The sequence below is a fragment of the Phyllobates terribilis genome, unplaced genomic scaffold (assembly GCF_046119375.1).
Source record: "Phyllobates terribilis strain yellow unplaced genomic scaffold, ASM4611937v1 Scaffold_1__5_contigs__length_1240528914, whole genome shotgun sequence".
Lineage (NCBI taxonomy): Eukaryota > Metazoa > Chordata > Amphibia > Anura > Dendrobatidae > Phyllobates > Phyllobates terribilis.
The window spans coordinates 621,925,730-621,952,052 of NW_027362761.1; the positions used below are offsets into that span (position 1 = coordinate 621,925,730).

Sequence of the window (26,323 nt, forward strand, 5' to 3'; positions counted from 1 at the left end):
TGCGCATGGGACGTACATGGACGTTCCAACATGACAATGACCCAAAGCACAAGGCCAAGTCGAATTGTCATTGGCTACAGCAGAACAAAGTGAAGGTTCTGGAGAGGCCATCTCAGTCTCCTGACCTCAATATCATTGAGCCACTCTGGGGAGATCTCAAGCGCGCAGTTCATGCTAGACAGCCCAGGAATTTACAGGAACTGGAGGCTTTTTGCCAAGAAGAATGGGCAGCTTTACCATCTGAGAAAATAAAGAACCTCATCCACAACTACCACAAAAGACTTCAAGCTGTCATTGATGTTAGAGGGGGCAATACACAGTATTAAGAACTGGGGTATGGGAACTTTTGATCAGGGTCATTTGGATGTTTTTGGTTGTCATTAAGATTTAAAAAGAGAAAACATAGTAGTTTGACAATAAATGGCTTCACCCAGCCAATGACCATGAGTGGAGAAAAAGTTTTTTTGTTATCATTCATATTCTCTGAAACAAGGCCAAGAAAGGAAAAATTCTGCCGGGGTGTGTAAACTGTTGAGCACAACTGTACATTACCCTCCCCCATTTACTAGCCAGACTGTGAGACCAGTATCCACTAGGGTTACCATTTTTGAGAGAAACCCCCTTGCATCATCTCACAATTTGAAAATTTAGCTTGGAAGAGGAGACACTTTTTCTTAGGCCTCTTTCCACTATCCCTTGCTACATTATCCCAGCTACTTGACTGCTCCTCCTGACCCACTTGTCCGACCTCCATGTCTAGCACTCTAATTTCACGTTCAGTGAGCAGCGTGCGTGTCTCCCGATTGTCAGTTCTCACTGTTGCATTTTACACCTCCAGATCTCTGATATGCTCTTCTGTGAAGACCCGGGGTCTTCCATGGGCAGGACACTACTAAGACAACACAGGGTGATGGTAAAATAGTATGGCAAAACTTTATTGAACCACCAGATGGACAATAAACACATAGAACAGTCCCAGCAAATACCCAAGATGGTACAACATTACTCAGTCTCACCCTTCCACTGGCCCGCCTGGGATAGAACAGCTGCGACTTTGGGACTTCCAAGTCCAACTACCTCAACCAGTGGCCCCCCGCTTTTGGCGGGCCCCCACGGAGAGAAGGTAGCGGCAAGCTTAGGAAGTTGACAGTCCCATCAAGTTACAAGGCCAGGAGACTTGAGGGTCCCACCCTGGCCTCTCCGAGAGTTTCCATGGGACCAGCTGGTCATCTGGCCCCAATCTGGCTTCTCTACTTGTCTCCATGAGTTCCAGGCGATCGGAGGGTCCCATCTGGAAACCACAAACAACATATCCATGGGGCCAGGTCATCGTCCCAACCTGGTCTCCCCAAATGTATCCATGGGCTGTCTGATGCATCGTCCCAACCTGGTCTCCCCAAATGTATCCATGGGCTCTCTGATTGTCAATGGAGCAAATCCGTATCTTTCCAGTCAGGGCCATATACCCTTAGGCTGGAATCATGTAAAATCCAAATCTGTGTCTCTTTGGATAAAGCCATGCTACCAAGCTGATGGTCTGAAGAGAGTCTGATCTTTGATTCTCCTTGTAAAGTCCCTTTCAATTCTCTGTCTGAAATCTGTCTGCTACAGAGGCATATGTTCCTTAAATAGTTCACATAGCTCAGGTCTCATTGTTTGAGCCTTTAATCAATTTACATAGTTGGTATAGTGGAGGGGGGGGCTCTTGTAAATAAACATCTAGCTGGCTTTAGTATAATATGCAATTAGCATAGTAACAAATATCATTGTTTCAGTACCAAGAGAAGACAACATTTAAGTTTATACAAATACTCGTCTGTCCTTCTTGACCAACCAAATAAACACACGCAAATTCTAAAGTCAACGCAAACACAATAGTGCATTTCTCTTGGCTTAACAATCTAGACATCTGGCTGATTAAGATTAGAAGCTGTTTCATCATAGCTTCCTTGTGGGCAACATGACCACATCTGCCACAGCGGTTTTCACCCTTGTGTATGCACATGGCTAACTGCACAGAAGGAAACCAATAATCTCGCAATGCCTTATCTAATCAAACAAAAAACAAAACTTTTCAGTACTTTTTAGTATTCTGTAAAGTACTTAAAGCTCTTCAACTATTGCTTTCAATTAGTATTTTTCTTAACTCCCTCTTTGTTCACAAGCTACTTAGACCAGTAAGCTCACACTCACTAGTGCTGTAATACAACAAACACCGTACTCGGCCTCTCCAGCTCCCACTCTGGCTCTCTAGTCTCTGTTTATTTCTCTACAGCGGTGACGTTATGGCTACAACATACATCACCGCTGCAGCTAATCACTAAGCTTGGCTGTATCCGCAATCTACATCAGAGCTGCTGAGCTCAGTGATTGGCTGCAGCGGCGGTGTGTTCAGATCCCGTGATGTCATGCATGACTCATTCAGCCAAATTCTAGAGCCCAGAGTAACAGCAGAGAACACAAACAGAACCTTGGAAAATGGAGGCCTCAGACAGTCCAGATTCACATTCAGCAGCAGCTAGTAGTTATAACACAACCTGCACGAAAACCTCACTACAGTAAGTGATGCATCGAAGGCAAAACCTTCCTAAATACAGCACAGCAGGTCCAGATTCACATTCAGCTGCAGCTAGTAGTTATAACACAACCTGCACAAAAACCTCACTACAGTAAGTGATGCATCGAAGACAAAACCTTCCTAAATACAGCACAGCAGGTCCAGATTCACATTCAGCAGCAGCTAGTAGTTATAACACAACCTTCACGAAAACCTCACTACGGTAAGTGATACAGCGAAGGCAAAACCTTCCTAAATACAACACAGCAGGTCCAGATTCACATTCAGCAGCAGCTAGTAGTTATAACACAACCTGCACGAAAACCTCACTACAGTAAGTGATGCATCGAAGGCAAAACCTTCCTAAATACAGCACAGCAGGTCCAGATTCACATTCAGCTGCAGCTAGTAGTTATAACACAACCTGCACAAAAACCTCACTACAGTAAGTGATGCATCGAAGGCAAAACCGTCCTAAATACAACACAGCAGGTCCAGATTCACATTCAGCTGCAGCTAGTAGTTATAACACAACCTGCACAAAAACCTCACTACAGTAAGTGATGCATCGAAGGCAAAACCTTCCTAAATACAGCACAGCAGGTCCAGATTCACATTCAGCTGCAGCTAGTAGTTATAACACAACCTGCACGAAAAGCTCACTACAGTAAGTGATGCATCGAAGGCAAAACCTTCCTAAATACAGCACAGCAGGTCCAGATTCACATTCAGCTGCAGCTAGTAGTTATAACACAACCTGCACAAAAACCTCACTACAGTAAGTGATGCATCGAAGGCAAAACCTTCCTAAATACAGCACAGCAGGTCCAGATTCACATTCAGCTGCAGCTAGTAGTTATAACACAACCTGCACGAAAACCTCACTACAGTAAGTGATGCATCGAAGGCAAAACCTTCCTAAATACAGCACAGCAGGTCCAGATTCACATTCAGCTGCAGCTAGTAGTTATAACACAACCTGCACAAAAACCTCACTACAGTAAGTGATGCATCGAAGGCAAAACCTTCCTAAATACAGCACAGCAGGTCCAGATTCACATTCAGCTGCAGCTAGTAGTTATAACACAACCTGCACGAAAACCTCACTACGGTAAGTGATACATCGAAGGCAAAACCTTCCTAAATACAGCACAGCAGGTCCAGATTCACATTCAGCAACAACAGCTGCTGATTTTTTACTCCTGCTTAATTCAGCCCAGTGTATATGATTGTGGCCATAGTTTAGCAGTGAATGATGTGTGGGGGGCTGTGATTTATCTGTACTGAATAGTGCCTGTATCTCTCAGCTCGTACTGCGGAGGGCTCTGGTTGGCCGCTCTATGTATGATGTGTCAGATGGCCAGCGATCTTGGGGATGAGGACGCTCACAGCAAGTTCTCTAATATCCTCACCAAAGGAAAAGAAGCATTCGAGAAGCTGCTATGGAATGGTAAGTGTCCTGTGTGCGGTATGGTATATATGAAGATAATAAAGATAATACTCTATATACTCTCCATAATGATGCGTATAGTGTGACTTCAAAGTGACCATGATAATGGTGAGGTGGTACTAGTACTGGGACACTCTACAGTGCTGATAATGGTGAGGTGGTACTAGTACCGGGACACTCTACAGTGCTGATAATGGTGAGGTGGTACTAGTACCGGGACACTCTACAGTGCTGATAATGGTGAGGTGGTACTAGTACCGGGACACTCTACAGTGCTGATAATGGTGAGGTGGTACTAGTACTGGGACACTCTCTACAGTGCTGATAGTGGTGAGGTGGTACTGGTACCGGAACACTCTACAGTGCTGATAATGGTGAGGTGGTACTGGTACCGGGACACTCTCTACAGTGCTGATAATGGTGAGGTGGTACTGGTACCGGGACACTCTCTACAGTGCTGATAATGGTGAGGTGGTACTGGTACCGGGACACTCTCTACAGTGCTGATAATGGTGAGGTGGTACTGGTACCGGGACACTCTCTACAGTTATGATAATGGTGAGATGGTACAGGTATCGGGACACTCTACAGTGCTGATAATGGTGAGGAGGTACTAGTACCGGGACACTCTCTACAGTGCTGATAATGGTGAGGTGGTACTAGTACCGGGACACTCTCTACAGTGCTGATAATCGTGAGGTGGTACTAGTACCGGGACACTTTCTACAGTGCTGAGAATGGTGAGGTGGTACTGGTGCCGGGACACTCTCTACAGTGCTGATAATGGTGAGGTGGTACTAGTACCGGAACACTCTCTACAGTGCTGATAATGGTGAGGTGGTACTAGTACCGGGACACTCTCTACAGTGCTGATAATGGTGAGGTGGTACTGGTACTGGGACACTCTCTACAGTGCTGATAATGGTGAGGTGGTACTGGTACCGGGACACTCTCTACAGTGCTGATAATGGTGAGGTGGTACTGGTAACGGGACACTCTCTACAGTGCTGATAATGGTGAGGTGGTACTGGTACCGGGACACTCTCTACAGTGCTGATAATGGTGAGGTGGTACTGGTACCGGGACACTCTCTACAGTGCTGATAAGGGTGAGGTGGTACTAGTACTGGGACACTCTCTACAGTGCTGATAATGGTGAGGTGGTACTAGTACCGGTACACTCCACAGTACTGATAATGGTGAGGTGGTACTAGTACTGGGACACTCCACAGTACTGATAATGGTTAGGTGGTACTAGTACCGGGACACTCTACAGTGCTGATAATGGTTAGGTGGTACTAGTACCGGTACACTCTACAGTGCTGATAATGGTGAGATGGTACTAGTACTGGGACACTCTACAGGGCTGATAATGGTGAGGTGGTACTAGTACCGGGACACTCTCTACAGTGCTGATAATGGTGAGGTGGTACTAGTACTGGGACACTCTCTACAGTGCTGATAATGGTGAGGTGGTACTAGTACCGGGACACTGTCTACAGTGCTGATAATGGTGAGGTGGTACTAGTACTGGGACACTCTCTACAGTGCTGATAGTGGTGAGGTGGTACTGGTACCGGAACACTCTACAGTGCTGATAATGGTGAGGTGGTACTGGTACCGGGACACTCTCTACAGTGCTGATAATGGTGAGGTGGTACTGGTACCGGGACACTCTCTACAGTGCTGATAATGGTGAGGTGGTACTAGTACTGGGACACTATCTACAGTGCTGATAATGGTGAGGTGGTACTAGTACCGGGACACTGTCTACAGTGCTGATAATGGTGAGGTGGTACTAGTACTGGGACACTCTCTACAGTGCTGATAGTGGTGAGGTGGTACTGGTACCGGAACACTCTACAGTGCTGATAATGGTGAGGTGGTACTGGTACCGGGACACTCTCTACAGTGCTGATAATGGTGAGGTGGTACTGGTACCGGGACACTCTCTACAGTGCTGATAATGGTGAGGTGGTACTAGTACCGGGACACTCTCTACAGTGCTGATAATGGTGAGGTGGTACTGGTACCGGAACACTCTCTACAGTGCTGATAATGGTGAGGTGGTACTGGTACCGGAACACTCTCTACAGTGCTGATAATGGTGAGGTGGTACTGCTACTGGGACACTCTACTGTGCTGATAATGGTGAGGTGGTACTAGTACCGGTACACTCCACAGTACTGATAATGGTGAGGTGGTACTAGTACTGGGACACTCCACAGTAATGATAATGGTTAGGTGGTACTAGTACCGGTACACTCTACAGTGCTGATAATGGTGAGGTGGTACTAGTACTGGGACACTCTACAGTGCTGATAATGGTTAGGTGGTACTTGTACCGGTACACTCTACAGTGCTGATAATGGTGAGGTGGTACTAGTACTGGGACACTCTACAGTGCTGATAATGGTGAGGTGGTACTAGTACCGGGACACTCTCTGTAGTGCTGATAATGGTGAGGTGGTACTAGTACTGGGACACTCTCTACAGTGCTGATAATGGTGAGGTGGTACTAGTACCGGGACACTGTCTACAGTGCTGATAATGGTGAGGTGGTACTAGTACTGGGACACTCTCTACAGTGCTGATAGTGGTGAGGTGGTACTGGTACCGGAACACTCTACAGTGCTGATAATGGTGAGGTGGTACTGATACCGGGACACTCTCTACAGTGCTGATAATGGTGAGGTGGTACTGGTACCGGGACACTCTCTACAGTGCTGATAATGGTGAGGTGGTACTAGTACCGGTACACTCTCTACAGTGCTGATAATGGTGAGGTGGTACTGGTACCGGAACACTCTCTACAGTGCTGATAATGGTGAGGTGGTACTGGTACCGGGACACTCTCTACAGTGCTGATAATGGTGAGGTGGTACTGGTACTGGGACACTCTACAGTGCTGATAATGGTGAGGTGGTACTAGTACTGGGACACTCTACAGTGCTGATAATGGTGAGGTGGTACTAGTACCGGTACACTCCACAGTACTGATAATGGTGAGGTGGTACTAGTACTGGGACACTCCACAGTACTGATAATGGTTAGGTGGTACTAGTACCGGTACACTCTACAGTGCTGATAATGGTGAGGTGGTACTAGTACCGGGACACTCTCTACAGTGCTGATAATGGTGAGGTGGTACTAGTACTGGGACACTCTCGACAGTGCTGATAATGGTGAGGTGGTACTAGTACTGGGACACTCTACAGTGCTGATAATGGTGAGGTGGTACTAGTACCGGGACACTCTACAGGGCTTATAATGGTGAAGTGGTACTAGTACTGGGACACTCTACAGTGCTGATAATGGTGAGGTGGTACTAGTACCGGTACACTCCACAGTACTGATAATGGTGAGGTGGTACTAGTACTGGGACACTCCACAGTACTGATAATGGTTAGGTGGTACTAGTACCGGTACACTCTACAGTGCTGATAATGGTGAGGTGGTACTAGTACCGGGACACTCTCTACAGTGCTGATAATGGTGAGGTGGTACTAGTACCGGGACACTCTCGACAGTGCTGATAATGGTGAGGTGGTACTAGTACTGGGACACTCTACAGTGCTGATAATGGTGAGGTGGTACTAGTACCGGGACACTCTACAGGGCTGATAATGGTGAGGTGGTACTAGTACCGGGACACTCTACAGTGCTGATAATGGTGAGGTGGTACTAGTACCGGGACACTCCACACTACTGATAATGGTGAGGTGGTACTGGTACCGGGACACTCTCTACAGTTATGATAATGGTGAGGTGGTACTGGTATCGGGACACTCTACAGTGCTGATAATGGTGAGGTGGTACTGGTACCGGGACACTCCACAGTACTGATAATGGTGAGGTGGTACTAGTACCGGGACACTCCACAGTACTGATAATGGTGAGGTGGTACTGGTACCGGGACACTCTCTACAGTTATGATAATGGTGAGATGGTACTGGTATCGGGACACTCTACAGTGCTGATAATGGTGAGGAGGTACTAGTACCGGGACACTCTCTACAGTGCTGATAATGGTGAGGTGGTACTAGTACCGGGACACTCTCTACAGTGCTGATAATGGTGAGGTGGTACTAGTACTGGGACACTCTCTACAGTGCTGATAATGGTGAGGTGGTACTAGTACTGGGACACTCTACAGTGCTGATAATGGTGAGGTGGTACTAGTACAGGGACACTCTCTACAGTGCTGATAATGGTGAGGTGGTACTGGTACTGGGACACTCTCTACAGTGCTGATAATGGTGAGGTGTTACTAGTACCAGGACACTCTACAGTGCTGATAATGGTGAGAAGGTACTAGTACCGGGACACTCTCTACAGTGCTGATAATGGTGAGGTGGTACTAGTACCGGGACACTCTCTACAGTGCTGATAGTGGTGAGGTGGTACTAGTACAGGGACACTCTCTACAGTGCTGATAATGGTGAGGTGGTACTAGTACCGGGATACTCTCTACAGTGCTGATAATGGTGAGGTGGTACTAGTTCTGGGACACTCTACAGTGCTGATAATGGTGAGGTGGTACTAGTACCGGTACACTCCACAGTACTGATAATGGTGAGGTGGTACTAGTACTGGGACACTCCACAGTACTGATAATGGTGAGGTGGTACTAGTACTGGGACACTCCACAGTACTGATAATGGTGAGGTGGTACTAGTACCGGTACACTCTACAGTACTGATAATGGTGAGATAGTACTAGTACCGGGGCACTCTCTACAGTGCTGATAATGGTGAGGTGGTACTAGTACCGGTACACTCCACAGTACTGATAATGGTGAGGTGGTACTAGTACCGGCACACTTTCTACAGTGCTGAGAATGATGAGGTGGTACTGGTACCGGGACACTCTCTGCAGTGCTGTTAATGGTGAGGTGGTACTGGTACCGGGACACTCTCTACAGTGCTGTTAATGGTGAGGTGGTACTGGTACCGGGACACTCTCTACAGTGCTGATAAGGGTGAGGTGGTACTGGTACCGGGACACTCTCTACAGTGCTGATAGTGGTGAGGTGGTACTGGTACCTGGACACTCTCTGCAGTGGTGAGGTGGTACTGGTACCGGGACACTCTCTGCAGTGCTGATAGTGGTGAGGTGGTACTAGTACTGGGACACTCCACAGTAATGATAATGGTGAGGTGGTACTAGTACCGGTACACTCTACAGTACTGATAATGGTGAGATAGTACTAGTACCGGGGCACTCTCTACAGTGCTGATAATGGTGAGGTGGTACTAGTACCGGGACACTTTCTACAGTACTGAGAATGCTGAGGTGGTACTGGTGACGGGACACTCTCTACAGTGCTGATAATGGTGAGGTGGTACTAGTACCGGAACACTCTCTACAGTGCTGATAATGGTGAGGTGGTACTAGTTCTGGGACACTCTACAGTGCTGATAATGGTGAGGTGGTACTAGTACCGGTACACTCCACAGTACTGATAATGGTGAGGTGGTACTAGTACTGGGACACTCCACAGTGCTGATAATGGTGAGGTGGTACTAGTACCGGTACACTCCACAGTACTGATAATGGTGAGGTGGTACTAGTACTGGGACACTCCACAGTACTGATAATGGTGAGGTGGTACTAGTACTGGGACACTCCACAGTACTGATAATGGTGAGATGGTACTAGTACCGGTACACTCTACAGTACTGATAATGGTGAGATAGTACTAGTACCGGGGCACTCTCTACAGTGCTGATAATGGTGAGGTGGTACTAGTACCAGTACACTCCACAGTACTGATAATGGTGAGGTGGTACTAGTACCGGCACACTTTTTACAGTGCTGAGAATGATGAGGTGGTACTGGTGCCGGGACACTCTATACAGTGCTGATAATGGTGAGGAGGTAATAGTACCGGGACACTCTCTACAGTGCTGATAATGGTGAGGAGGTACTAGTACCTGGACACTCTACAGTGCTGATAATGGTGAGCTGGTACTGGTACCGGGACGCTCTCTACAGTGCTGATAATGGTGAGGTGGTACTAGTACCGGGACACTCTCTACACTGCTGATAGTGGTGAGGAGGTACTGGTACCGGGACACTCTCTACAGTGCTGATAATGTTGAGGTGGTACTGGTACCGGGACACTCTCTACAGTGCTGATAATGTTGAGGTGGTACTGGTACCGGGACACTCTCTACAGTGCTGATAATGGTGAGGTGGTACTGGTACCGGGACACTCTCTACAGTGCTGATAATGGTGAAGTGGTACCGGTACCGGGACGCTCGCTACAGTGCCGATAATGGTGAGGAGGTACTGGTACCGGGACGCTCTCTACAGTGCTGATAATGGTGAGGTGGTACTGGTACCGGGACACTCTCTACAGTGCTGATAATGGTGAGGTGGTACTGGTACCGCGACACTCTCTACACTGCTGATAATGGTGAGGTGGTACTGGTACCGGGACACTTGCTGCAGTGCTGATAATGGTGAGGAGGTACTGGTACCGGGACACTCTCTGCAGTGCTGATAATAGTGAGGTGGTACTGGTACCGGGACACTCTCTACAGTGCTGATAATGGTGAGGAGGTACTAGTACCGGGACACTCTACAGTGCTGATAATGGTGAGGTGGTACTGGTACCGGGACACTCTCTACGGTGCTGATAATGGTGAGGTGGTACTAGTACTGGGACACTCTCTACAGTGCTGATAATGGTGAGGAGGTACTGGTACCGGGACACTCTCCACAGTGCTGATAATGGTGAGGTGGTACTGGTACCGGGACACTCTACAGCGCTGATAGTGGTGAGGTGGTACTGGTTCCGGGACACTCTCTACAGTACTGATAATGGTGAGGAGGTACTAGTACCGGGACACTCTCTACAGTGCTGATAATGGTGAGGTGGTACTAGTACTGGGACACTCTCTACAGTACTGATAATGGTGAGGAGGTACTAGTACCTGGACTCTCTCTACAGTGCTGATAATGGTGAGGTGGTACTAGTAATGGGACACTCTCTACAGTGCTGATAATGGTGAGGTGGTACTAGTACTGTGACACTCTACAGTGCTGATAATGGTGAGGTGGTACTTGTCCGGGACACTCTCTACAGTGCTGATAATGGTGAGGTGGTACTGGTACCGGGACACTCTCTACAGTGCTGATAGTGGTGAGGTGGTACTGGTACCTGGACACTCTCTGCAGTGGTGAGGTGGTACTGGTACCGGGACACTCTCTGCAGTGCTGATAGTGGTGAGGTGGTACTAGTACTGGGACACTCCACAGTACTGATAATGGTGAGGTGGTACTGGTACCGGGACCGTCTCTACAGTTATGATAATGGTGAGGTGGTACTGGTATCGGGACACTCTACAGTGCTGATAATGGTGAGGTGGTACTGGTACCGGGACACTCCACAGTACTGATAATGGTGAGGTGGTACTAGTACCGGGACACTCCACAGTACTGATAATGGTGAGATGGTACTGATATCGGGACACTCTACAGTGCTGATAATGGTGAGGAGGTACTATTACCGGGACACTCTCTACAGTGCTGATAATGGTGAGGTGGTACTAGTACCGGGACACTCTCTACAGTGCTGATAATCGTGAGGTGGTACTAGTACTGGGACACTCTCTACAGTGCTTATAATGGTGAGGTGGTACTAGTACTGGGACACTCTACAGTGCTGATAATGGTGAGGTGGTACTAGTACCGGGACACTCTCTACAGTGATGATAATGGTGAGGTGGTACTGGTACTGGGACACTCTCTACAGTGCTGATAATGGTGAGGTGGTACTAGTACCAGGACACTCTACAGTGCTGATAATGGTAAGGAGGTACTAGTACCGGGACACTCTCTACAGTGCTGATAATGGTGAGGTGGTACTAGTACCGGGACAATCTCTACAGTGCTGATAGTGGTGAGGTGGTACTAGTACCGGGACACTCTCTACAGTGCTGATAATGGTGAGGTGGTACTAGTACCGGGATACTCTCTGCAGTGCTGATAATGGTGAGGTGGTACTAGTTCTGGGACACTCTACAGTGCTGATAATGGTGAGGTGGTACTAGTACCGGTACACTCCACAGTACTGATAATGATGAGGTGGTACTAGTACTGGGACATTCCACAGTACTGATAATGCTGATAATGGTGAGGTGGTACTAGTACTGGGACACTCTCTACAGTGCTGATAATGGTGAGGTGGTACTAGTACTGGGACACTCTCTACAGTGCTGATAATGGTGAGGTGGTACTAGTACTGGGACACTCTCTACAGTGCTGATAGTGGTGAGGTGGTACTGGTACCGGAACACTCTACAGTGCTGATAATGGTGAGGTGGTACTGGTACCGGGACACTCTCTACAGTGCTGATAATGGTGAGGTGGTACTGGTACCGGGACACTCTCTACAGTGCTGATAATGGTGAGGTGGTACTAGTACCGGGACACTCTCTACAGTGCTGATAATGGTGAGGTGGTACTGGTACCGGAACACTCTCTACACTGCTGATAATGGTCAGGTGGTACTGGTACCGGGACACTCTCTACAGTGCTGATAATGGTGAGGTGGTACTGGTACTGGGATACTCTACAGTGCTGATAATGGTGAGGTGGTACTAGTACTGGGACACTCTACAGTGCTGATAATGGTGAGGTGGTACTAGTACCGGTACACTCCACAGTACTGATAATGGTGAGGTGGTACTAGTACCGGGACACTCTACAGGGCTGATAATGGTGAGGTGGTACTGGTACCGGGACACTCTCTACAGTGCTGATAATGGTGAGGTGGTACTGGTACCGGGACACTCTCTACAGTGCTGATAGTGGTGAGGTGGTACTGGTACCTGGACACTCTCTGCAGTGGTGAGGTGGTACTGGTACCGGGACACTCTCTGCAGTGCTTATAATGGTGAGGTGGTACTAGTACCGGGACACTCTCTACAGTGCTGATAATGGTGAGGTGGTACTAGTACCGGGATACTCTCTACAGTGCTGATAATGGTGAGGTGGTACTAGTACCGATACACTCCACAGTACTGATAATGGTGAGGTGGTACTAGTACTGGGACACTCCACAGTACTGATAATGGTGAGGTGGTACTAGTACTGGGACACTCTCTACAGTGCTGATAATGGTGAGGTGGTACTGGTACCGGGACACTCTCCACAGTACTGATAATGGTGAGGTGGTACTAGTACCGGGACACTCCACAGTACTGGTAATGGTGAGATGGTACTGGTATCGGGACACTCTACAGTGCTGATAATGGTGAGGAGGTACTAGTACCGGGACACTCTCTACAGTGCTGATAATGGTGAGGTGGTACTAGTACCGGGACACTCTCTACAGTGCTGACAATCGTGAGGTGGTACTAGTACTGGGACACTCTCTACAGTGCTTATAATGGTGAGGTGGTACTAGTACTGGCACACTCTACAGTGCTGATAATGGTGAGGTGGTACAAGTACCGGGACACTCTCTACAGTGCTGATAATGGTGAGGTGGTACTGGTACTGGGACACTCTCTACAGTGCTGATAATGGTGAGGTGGTACTAGTACCAGGACACTCTACAGTGCTGATAATGGTGAGGAGGTACTAGTACCGGGACACTCTCTACAGTGCTGATAATGGTGAGGTGGTACTAGTACCGGGACAATCTCTACAGTGCTGATAGTGGTCAGGTGGTACTAGTACCGGGACACTCTCTACAGTGCTGATAATGGTGAGGTGGTACTAGTACCGGGATACTCTCTGCAGTGCTTATAATGGTGAGGTGGTACTAGTTCTGGGACACTCTACAGTGCTGATAATGGTGAGGTGGTACTAGTACCGGTACACTCCACAGTACTGATAATGGTGAGGTGGTACTAGTACTGGGACACTCCACAGTACTGATAATGGTGAGGTGGTACTAGTACTGGGACACTCTCTACAGTGCTGATAATGGTGAGGTGGTACTGGTACCGGGACACTCTCTACAGTGCTGATAATGGTGAGGTGGTACTAGTACCGGGACACTCTCTACAGTGCTGATAATGGTGAGGTGGTACTGGTACCGGAACACTCTCTACAGTGCTGATAATGGTGAGGTGGTACTGGTACCGGGACACTCTCTACAGTGCTGATAATGGTGAGGTGGTACTGGTACTGGGATACTCTACAGTGCTGATAATGGTGAGGTGGTACTAGTACCGGGACACTCTACAGTGCTGATAATGGTGAGGTGGTACTAGTACCGGTACACTCCACAGTACTGATAATGGTGAGGTGGTACTAGTACTGGGACACTCCACAGTACTGATAATGGTTAGGTGGTACTAGTACCGGTACACTCTACAGTGCTGATAATGGTGAGGTGGTACTAGTACCGGGACACTCTCTACAGTGCTGATAATGGTGAGGTGGTACTAGTACCGGGACACTCTCGACAGTGCTGATAATGGTGAGGTGGTACTAGTACTGGGACACTCTACAGTGCTGATAATGGTGAGGTGGTACTAGTACCGGGACACTCTACAGGGCTGATAATGGTGAGGTGGTATTAGTACTGGGACACTCTCTACAGTGCTGATAATGGTGAGGTGGTACTGGTACCGGGACACTCTCTACAGTTATGATAATGGTGAGATGGTACTGGTATCGGGACACTCTACAGTGCTGATAATGGTGAGGAGGTACTAGTACCGGGACACTCTCTACAGTGCTGATAATGGTGAGGTGGTACTAGTACCGGGACACTCTCTACAGTGCTGATAATCGTGAGGTGGTACTAGTACTGGGACACTCTCTACAGTGCTGATAATGGTGAGGTGGTACTAGTACCGGTACACTCTACAGTACTGATAATGGTGAGATAGTACTAGTACCGGGGCACTCTCTACAGTGCTGATAATGGTGAGGTGGTACTAGTACCAGTACACTCCACAGTACTGATAATGGTGAGGTGGTACTAGTACCGGCACACTTTCTACAGTGCTGAGAATGATGAGGTGGTACTGGTGCCGGGACACTCTATACAGTGCTGATAATGGTGAGGAGGTAATAGTACCGGGACACTCTCTACAGTGCTGATAATGGTGAGGAGGTACTAGTACCTGGACACTCTACAGTGCTGATAATGGTGAGCTGGTACTGGTACCGGGACGCTCTCTGCAGTGCTGATAATGGTGAGGTGGTACTAGTACCGGGACACTCTCTACAGTGCTGATAATTGTGAGGTGGCACTAGTACCGGGACACTCTCTACACTGCTGATAGTGGTGAGGAGGTACTGGTACCGGGACACTCTCTACAGTGCTGATAATGTTGAGGTGGTACTGGTACCGGGACACTCTCTACAGTGCTGATAATGTTGAGGTGGTACTGGTACCGGGACACTCTCTACAGTGCTGATAATGGTGAGGTGGTACTGGTACCGGGACACTCTCTACAGTGCTGATAATGGTGAAGTGGTACCGGTACCGGGACGCTCGCTACAGTGCCGATAATGGTGAGGAGGTACTGGTACCGGGACGCTCTCTACAGTGCTGATAATGGTGAGGTGGTACTGGTACCGGGACACTCTCTACAGTGCTGATAATGGTGAGGTGGTACTGGTACCACGACACTCTCTACAGTGCTGATAATGGTGAGGTGGTACTGGTACCGGGACACTTGCTGCAGTGCTGATAATGGTGAGGAGGTACTGGTACCGGGACACTCTCTGCAGTGCTGATAATAGTGAGGTGGTACTGGTACCGGGACACTCTCTACAGTGCTGATAATGGTGAGGAGGTACTAGTACCGGGACACTCTACAGTGCTGATAATGGTGAGGTGGTACTGGTACCGGGACACTCTCTACGGTGCTGATAATGGTGAGGTGGTACTAGTACTGGGACACTCTCTACAGTGCTGATAATGGTGAGGAGGTACTGGTACCGGGACACTCTCCACAGTGCTGATAATGGTGAGGTGGTACTGGTACCGGGACACTCTACAGCGCTGATAGTGGTGAGGTGGTACTGGTTCCGGGACACTCTCTACAGTACTGATAATGGTGAGGAGGTACTAGTACCGGGACACTCTCTACAGTGCTGATAATGGTGAGGTGGTACTAGTACTGGGACACTCTCTACAGTACTGATAATGGTGAGGAGGTACTAGTACCTGGACTCTCTCTACAGTGCTGATAATGGTGAGGTGGTACTAGTAATGGGACACTCTCTACAGTGCTGATAATGGTGAGGTGGTACTAGTACTGTGACACTCTACAGTGCTGATAATGGTGAGGTGGTACTGGTCCGGGACGCTCTCTACAGTGCTGATAATGGTGAGGTGGTACTGGTACCGGGACACTCTCTACAGTGCTGATAGTGGTGAGGTGGTACTGGTACCTGGACACTCTCTGCAGTGGTGAGGTGGTACTGGTACCGGGACACTCTCTGCAGTGCTGATAGTGGTGAGGTGGTACTAGTACTGGGACACTCCACAGTACTGATAATGGTGAGGTGGTACTGGTACCGGGACCGTCTCTACAGTTATGATAATGGTGAGGTGGTACTGGTATCGGGACACTCTACAGTGCTGATAATGGTGAGGTGGTACTAGTACCGGGACACTCCACAGTACTGATAATGGTGAGATGGTACTGGTATCGGGACACTCTACAGTGCTGATAATGGTGAGGAGGTACTATTACCGGGACACTCTCTACAGTGCTGATAATGGTGAGGTGGTACTAGTACCGGGACACTCTCTACAGTGCTGATAATCGTGAGGTGGTACTAGTACTGGGACACTCTCTACAGTGCTTATAATGGTGAGGTGGTACTAGTACTGGGACACTCTACAGTGCTGATAATGGTGAGGTGGTACTAGTACCGGGACACTCTCTACAGTGATGATAATGGTGAGGTGGTACTGGTACTGGGACACTCTCTACAGTGCTGATAATGGTGAGGTGGTACTAGTACCAGGACACTCTACAGTGCTGATAATGGTGAGGAGGTACTAGTACCGGGACACTCTCTACAGTGCTGATAATGGTGAGGTGGTACTAGTACCGGGACAATCTCTACAGTGCTGATAGTGGTGAGGTGGTACTAGTACCGGGACACTCTCTACAGTGCTGATAATGGTGAGGTGGTACTAGTACCGGGATACTCTCTGCAGTGCTGATAATGGTGAGGTGGTACTAGTTCTGGGACACTCTACAGTGCTGATAATGGTGAGGTGGTACTAGTACCGGTACACTCCACAGTACTGATAATGGTGAGGTGGTACTAGTACTGGGACATTCCACAGTACTGATAATGCTGATAATGGTGAGGTGGTACTAGTACTGGGACACTCTCTACAGTGCTGATAATGGTGAGGTGGTACTAGTACTGGGACACTCTCTACAGTGCTGATAATGGTGAGGTGGTACTAGTACTGGGACACTCTCTACAGTGCTGATAGTGGTGAGGTGGTACTGGTACCGGAACACTCTACAGTGCTGATAATGGTGAGGTGGTACTGGTACCGGGACACTCTCTACAGTGCTGATAATGGTGAGGTGGTACTGGTACCGGGACACTCTCTACAGTGCTGATAATGGTGAGGTGGTACTAGTACCGGGACACTCTCTACAGTGCTGATAATGGTGAGGTGGTACTGGTACCGGAACACTCTCTACACTGCTGATAATGGTGAGGTGGTACTGGTACCGGGACACTCTCTACAGTGCTGATAATGGTGAGGTGGTACTGGTACTGGGATACTCTACAGTGCTGATAATGGTGAGGTGGTACTAGTACTGGGACACTCTACAGTGCTGATAATGGTGAGGTGGTACTAGTACCGGTACACTCCACAGTACTGATAATGGTGAGGTGGTACTAGTACCGGGACACTCTACAGGGCTGATAATGGTGAGGTGGTACTGGTACCGGGACACTCTCTACAGTGCTGATAATGGTGAGGTGGTACTGGTACCGGGACACTCTCTACAGTGCTGATAGTGGTGAGGTGGTACTGGTACCTGGACACTCTCTGCAGTGGTGAGGTGGTACTGGTACCGGGACACTCTCTGCAGTGCTTATAATGGTGAGGTGGTACTAGTACCGGGACACTCTCTACAGTGCTGATAATGGTGAGGTGGTACTAGTACCGGGATACTCTCTACAGTGCTGATAATGGTGAGGTGGTACTAGTACCGGTACACTCCACAGTACTGATAATGGTGAGGTGGTACTAGTACTGGGACACTCCACAGTACTGATAATGGTGAGGTGGTACTAGTACTGGGACACTCTCTACAGTGCTGATAATGGTGAGGTGGTACTGGTACCGGGACACTCTCCACAGTACTGATAATGGTGAGGTGGTACTAGTACCGGGACACTCCACAGTACTGATAATGGTGAGATGGTACTGGTATCGGGACACTCTACAGTGCTGATAATGGTGAGGAGGTACTAGTACCGGGACACTCTCTACAGTGCTGATAATGGTGAGGTGGTACTAGTACCGGGACACTCTCTACAGTGCTGATAATCGTGAGGTGGTACTAGTACTGGGACACTCTCTACAGTGCTTATAATGGTGAGGTGGTACTAGTACTGGGACACTCCACAGTACTGATAATGGTGAGGTGGTACTAGTACTGGGACACTCTCTACAGTGCTGATAATGGTGAGGTGGTACAAGTACCGGGACACTCTCTACAGTGCTGATAATGGTGAGGTGGTACTGGTACTGGGACACTCTCTACAGTGCTGATAATGGTGAGGTGGTACTAGTACCAGGACACTCTACAGTGCTGATAATGGTGAGGAGGTACTAGTACCGGGACACTCTCTGCAGTGCTGATAATGGTGAGGTGGTACTAGTACCGGGACAATCTCTACAGTGCTGATAGTGGTCAGGTGGTACTAGTACCGGGACACTCTCTACAGTGCTGATAATGGTGAGGTGGTACTAGTACCGGGATACTCTCTGCAGTGCTTATAATGGTGAGGTGGTACTAGTTCTGGGACACTCTCTACAGTGCTGATAATGGTGAGGTGGTACTGGTACCGGGACACTCTCTACAGTGCTGATAATGGTGAGGTGGTACTGGTACCTGGACACTCTCTGCAGTGGTGAGGTGGTACTGGTACCGGGACACTCTCTACAGTACTGATAATGGTGAGGTGGTACTAGTACTGGGACACTCCACAGTACTGATAATGGTGAGGTGGTACTAGTACTGGGACACTCTCTACAGTGCTGATAATGGTGAGGTGGTACTGGTACCGGGACACTCTCTACAGTGCTGATAATGGTGAGGTGGTACTAGTACCGGGACACTCTCTACAGTGCTGATAATGGTGAGGTGGTACTGGTACCGGAACACTCTCTACAGTGCTGATAATGGTGAGGTGGTACTGGTACCGGGACACTCTCTACAGTGCTGATAATGGTGAGGTGGTACTGGTACTGGGATACTCTACAGTGCTGATAATGGTGAGGTGGTACTAGTACCGGGACACTCTACAGTGCTGATAATGGTGAGGTGGTACTAGTACCGGTACACTCCACAGTACTGATAATGGTGAGGTGGTACTAGTACTGGGACACTCCACAGTACTGATAATGGTTAGGTGGTACTAGTACCGGTACACTCTACAGTGCTGATAATGGTGAGGTGGTACTAGTACCGGGACACTCTCTACAGTGCTGATAATGGTGAGGTGGTACTAGTACCGGGACACTCTCGACAGTGCTGATAATGGTGAGGTGGTACTAGTACTGGGACACTCTACAGTGCTGATAATGGTGAGGTGGTACTAGTACCGGGACACTCTACAGGGCTGATAATGGTGAGGTGGTATTAGTACTGGGACACTCTCTACAGTGCTGATAATGGTGAGGTGGTACTGGTACCGGGACACTCTCTACAGTTATGATAATGGTGAGATGGTACTGGTATCGGGACACTCTACAGTGCTGATAATGGTGAGGAGGTACTAGTACCGGGACACTCTCTACAGTGCTGATAATGGTGAGGTGGTACTAGTACCGGGACACTCTCTACAGTGCTGATAATCGTGAGGTGGTACTAGTACTGGGACACTCTCTACAGTGCTGATAATGGTGAGGTGGTACTAGTACTGGGACACTCTACAGTGCTGATAATGGTGAGGTGGTACTAGTACCGGGACACTCTCTACAGTGCTGATAATGGTGAGGTGGTACTGGTACTGGGACACTCTCTACAGTGCTGATAATGGTGAGGTGGTACTAGTACCAGGACACTCTACAGTGCTGATAATGGTGAGGAGGTACTAGTACCGGGACACTCTCTACAGTGCTGATAATGGTGAGGTGGTACTAGTACCGGGACACTCTCTACAGTGCTGATAGTGGTGAGGTGGTACTAGTACCGGGACACTCTCTACAGTGCTGATAATGGTGAGGTGGTACTAGTACCGGGATACTCTCTACAGTGCTGATAATGGTGAGGTGGTGCTAGTTCTGGGACACTCTACAGTGCTGATAATGGTGAGGTGGTACTAGTACCGGTACACTCCACAGTACTGATAATGGTGAGGTGGTACTAGTACTGGGACACTCCACAGTACTGATAATGGTGAGGTGGTACTAGTACCGGTACACTCTACAGTACTGATAATGGTGAGATAGTACTAGTACCGGGGCACTCTCTACAGTGCTGATAATGGTGAGGTGGTACTAGTACCGGTACACTCCACAGTACTGATAATGGTGAGGTGGTACTAGTACCGGCACACTTTCTACAGTGCTGAGAATGATGAGGTGGTACTGGTACCGGGACACTCTCTGCAGTGCTGATAATGGTGAGGTGGTACTGGTACCGGGACACTCTCTACAGTGCTGATAATGGTGAGGTGGTACTGGTACCGGGACACTCTCTACAGTGCTGATAATGGTGAGGTGGTACTGGTACCTGGACACTCTCTGCAGTGGTGAGGTGGTACTGGTACCGGGACACTCTCTGCAGTGCTGATAGTGGTGAGGTGGTACTAGTACTGGGACACTCCACAGTAATGATAATGGTGAGGTGGTACTAGTACCGGTACACTCTACAGTACTGATAATGGTGAGATAGTACTAGTACCGGGGCACTCTCTACAGTGCTGATAATGGTGAGGTGGTACTAGTACCGGGAAACTTTCTACAGTACTGAGAATGGTGAGGTGGTACTGGTGCCGGGACACTCTCTACAGTGCTGATAATGGTGAGGTGGTACTAGTACCGGAACACTCTCTACAGTGCTGATAATGGTGAGGTGGTACTAGTACCGGGACACTCTCTACAGTGCTGATAATGTTGAGGTGGTACTAGTACCGGGACACTCTCTACAGTTCTGATAATCGTGAGGTGGTACTAGTACTGGGACACTCTCTACAGTGCTGATAATGGTGAGGTGGTACTAGTACTGGGACACTCTACAGTGCTGATAATGGTGAGGTGGTACTGGTACCGGGACACTCTCTACAGTGCTGATAATGGTGAGGTGGTACTGGTACCGGGACACTCTCTAGAGTGCTGATAGTGGTGAGGTGGTACTGGTACCTGGACACTCTCTGCAGTGGTGAGGTGGTACCGGGACACTCTCTGCAGTGCTGATAGTGGTGAGGTGGTACTAGTACTGGGACACTCCACAGTACTGATAATGGTGAGGTGGTACTAGTACCGGTACACTCTACAGTACTGATAATGGTGAGATAGTACTAGTACCGGGGCACTCTCTACAGTGCTGATAATGGTGAGGTGGTACTAGTACCGGGACACTCCACAGTACTGATAATGGTGAGGTGGTACTGGTACCGGGACACTCTCTACAGTTATGATAATGGTGAGATGGTACTGGTATCGGGACACTCTACAGTGCTGATAATGGTGAGGAGGTACTAGTACCGGGACACTCTCTACAGTGCTGATAATGGTGAGGTGGTACTAGTACCGGGACACTCTCTACAGTGCTGATAATCGTGAGGTGGTACTAGTACTGGGACACTCTCTACAGTGCTGATAATGGTGAGGTGGTACTAGTACTGGGACACTCTACAGTGCTGATAATGTTGAGGTGGTACTAGTACCGGGACACTCTCTACAGTGCTGATAATGGTGAGGTGGTACTAGTACCGGGACACTCTCTACAGTGCTGATAGTGGTGAGGTGGTACTAGTACCGGGACACTCTCTACAGTGCTGATAATGGTGAGGTGGTACTAGTACCGGGATACGCTCTGCAGTGCTGATAATGGTGAGGTGGTACTAGTTCTGGGACACTCTACAGTGCTGATAATGGTGAGGTGGTACTAGTACCGGTACACTCCACAGTACTGATAATGGTGAGGTGGTACTAGTACTGGGACACTCCACAGTACTGATAATGGTGAGGTTGTACTAGTACTGGGACACTCCACAGTACTGATAATGGTGAGGTGGTTCTAGTACCGGTACACTCTACAGTACTGATAATGGTGAGATGGTGAGGTGGTACTAGTACCGGTACACTCCACAGTACTGATAATGGTGAGGTGGTACTAGTACCGGCACACTTTCTACAGTGCTGAGAATGATGAGGTGGTACTGGTGCCGGGACACTCTCTACAGTGCTGATAATGGTGAGGAGGTAATAGTACCGGGACACTCTCTACAGTGCTGATAATGGTGAGGAGGTACTAGTACCTGGACACTCTACAGTGCTGATAATGGTGAGGTGGTACTGGTACCGGGACGCTCTCTACAGTGCTGATAATGGTGAGGTGGTACTAGTACCGGGACACTCTCTACAGTGCTGATAATGGTGAGGTGGTACTAGTACCGGGACACTCTCTACAGTGCTGATAGTGGTGAGGAGGTACTGGTACCGGGACACTCTCTACAGTGCTGATAATGTTGAGGTGGTACTGGTACCGGGACACTCTCTACAGTGCTGATAATGGTGAGGTGGTACTGGTACCGGGACACTCTCTACAGTGCTGATAATGGTGAAGTGGTACCGGTACCGGGACGCTCGCTACAGTGCCGATAATGGTGAGGAGGTACTGGTACCGGGACGCTCTCTACAGTGCTGATAATGGTGAGGTGGTACTGGTACCGGGACACTCTACAGGGCTGATAATGGTGAGGTGGTATTAGTACTGGGACACTCTCTACAGTGCTGATAATGGTGAGGTAGTACTAGTACCGGGACACTCTACAGTGCTGATAAAGGGGAGGTGGTACTAGTACCGGGACACTCCACAGTACTGATAATGGTGAGGTGGTACTGGTACCGGGACACTCTCTACAGTTATGATAATGGTGAGATGGTACTGGTATCGGGACACTCTACAGTGCTGATAATGGTGAGGAGGTACTAGTACCGGGATACTCTCTACAGTGCTGATAATGGTGAGGTGGTACTAGTACCGGGACACTCTCTACAGTGCTGATAATCGTGAGGTGGTACTAGTACTGGGACACTCTCTACAGTGCTGATAATGGTGAGGTGGTACTAGTACTGGGACACTCTACAGTGCTGATAATGGTGAGGTGGTACTAGTACCGGGACACTCTCTACAGTGCTGATAATGGTGAGGTGGTACTGGTACTGGGACACTCTCTACAGTGCTGATAATGGTGAGGTGGTACTAGTACCAGGACACTCTACAGTGCTGATAATGGTGAGGAGGTACTAGTACCGGGACACTCTCTACAGTGCTGATAATGGTGAGGTGGTACTAGTACCGGGACACTCTCTACAGTGCTGATAGTGGTGAGGTGGTACTAGTACCGGGACACTCTCTACAGTGCTGATAATGGTGAGGTGGTACTAGTACCGGGATACTCTCTACAGTGCTGATAATGGTGAGGTGGTACTAGTTCTGGGACACTCTACAGTGCTGATAATGGTGAGGTGGTACTAGTACCGGTACACTCCACAGTACTGATAATGGTGAGGTGGTACTAGTACTGGGACACTCCACAGTATTGATAATGGTGAGGTGGTACTAGTACTGGGACACTCCACAGTACTGATAATGGTGAGGTGGTACTAGTACCGGTACACTCTACAGTACTGATAATGGTGAGATAGTACTAGTACCGGGGCACTCTCTACAGTGCTGATAATGGTGAGGTGGTACTAGTACCGGTACACTCCACAGTACTGATAATGGTGAGGTGGTACTAGTACCGGCATACTTTCTACAGTGCTGAGAATGATGAGGTGGTACTGGTACCGGGACCCTCTCTGCAGTGCTGATAATGGTGAGGTGGTACTGGTACCGGGACACTCTCTACAGTGCTGATAGTGGTGAGGTGGTACTGGTACCTGGACACTCTCTGCAGTGGTGAGGTGGTACCGGGACACTCTCTGCAGTGCTGATAGTGGTGAGGTGGTACTAGTACTGGGACACTAGATAGTACTGATAATGGTGAGGTGGTACTAGTACCGGTACACTCTACAGTAATGATAATGGTGAGATAGTACTAGTACCGGGGCACTCTCTACAGTGCTGATAATGGTGAGGTGGTACTAGTACCGGGACACTCCACAGTACTGATAATGGTGAGGTGGTACTGGTACCGGGACACTCTCTACAGTTATGATAATGGTGAGATGGTACTGGTATCGGGACACTCTACAGTGCTGATAATGGTGAGGAGGTACTAGTACCGGGACACTCTCTACAGTGCTGATAATGGTGAGGTGGTACTAGTACCGGGACACTCTCTACAGTGCTGATAATCGTGAGGTGGTACTAGTACTGGGACACTCTCTACAGTGCTGATAATGGTGAGGTGGTACTAGTACTGGGACACTCTACAGTGCTGATAATGGTGAGGTGGTACTAGTACCGGGACACTCTCTACAGTGCTGATAATGGTGAGGTGGTACTGGTACTGGGACACTCTCTACAGTGCTGATAATGGTGAGGTGCTATTAGTACCAGGACACTCTACAGTGCTGATAATGGTGAGGAGGTACTAGTACCGGGACACTCTCTACAGTGCTGATAATGGTGAGGTGGTACTAGTACCGGGACACTCTCTACAGTGCTGATAGTGGTGAGGTGGTACTAGTACCGGGACACTCTCTACAGTGCTGATAATGGTGAGGTGGTACTAGTCCCGGGATACGCTCTGCAGTGCTGATAATGGTGAGGTGGTACTAGTTCTGGGACACTCTACAGTGCTGATAATGGTGAGGTGGTACTAGTACCGGTACACTCCACAGTACTGATAATGGTGAGGTGGTACTAGTACTGGGACACTCCACAGTACTGATAATGGTGAGGTGGTACTAGTACCGGTACACTCTACAGTACTGATAATGGTGAGATAGTACTAGTACCGGGGCACTCTCTACAGTGCTGATAATGGTGAGGTGGTACTAGTACCGGTACACTCCACAGTACTGATAATGGTGAGGTGGTACTAGTACCGGCACACTTTCTACGGTGCTGAGAATGATGAGGTGGTACTGGTGCCGGGACACTCTCTACAGTGCTGATAATGGTGAGGAGGTAATAGTACCGGGACACTCTCTACAGTGCTGATAATGGTGAGGAGGTACTAGTACCTGGACACTCTACAGTGCTGATAATGGTGAGGTGGTACTGGTACCGGGACGCTCTCTACAGTGCTGATAATGGTGAGGTGGTACTAGTACCGGGACACTCTCTACAGTGCTGATAATGGTGAGGTGGTACTAGTACCGGGACACTCTCTACAGTGCTGATAGTGGTGAGGAGGTACTGGTACCGGGACACTCTCTACAGTGCTGATAATGTTGAGGTGGTACTGGTACCGGGACACTCTCTACAGTGCTGATAATGGTGAGGTGGTACTGGTACCGGGACACTCTCTACAGTGCTGATAATGGTGAAGTGGTACCGGTACCGGGACGCTCGCTACAGTGCCGATAATGGTGAGGAGGTACTGGTACCGGGACGCTCTCTACAGTGCTGATAATGGTGAGGTGGTACTGGTACCGGGACACTCTACAGGGCTGATCATGGTGAGGTGGTATTAGTACTGGGACACTCTCTACAGTGCTGATAATGGTGAGGTGGTACTAGTACCGGGACACTCTACAGTGCTGATAAAGGTGAGGTGGTACTAGTACCGGGACACTCCACAGTACTGATAATGGTGAGGTGGTACTGGTACCGGGACACTCTCTACAGTTATGATAATGGTGAGATGGTACTGGTATCGGGACACTCTACAGTGCTGATAATGGTGAGGAGGTACTAGTACCAGGACACGCTCTACAGTGCTGATAATGGTGAGGTGGTACTAGTACCGGGACACTCTCTACAGTGCTGATAATCGTG

The 26,323-nt window shown here is 48.8% G+C and overlaps 1 protein-coding gene across 2 annotated transcripts in view; it reads left to right on the top strand.

The window, feature by feature from the left end:
- Positions 1–26,323, top strand: part of GBA2 (glucosylceramidase beta 2) — a 287,622-nt gene that overhangs the window by 244,838 nt on the left and 16,461 nt on the right. For both annotated transcript variants that reach the window (XM_073684438.1, XM_073684445.1), the window contains one exon: positions 3,865–4,007. In XM_073684438.1, the coding sequence (XP_073540539.1) occupies positions 3,865–4,007 (143 nt within the window). The remainder of the gene's footprint in view (positions 1–3,864; positions 4,008–26,323) is intronic.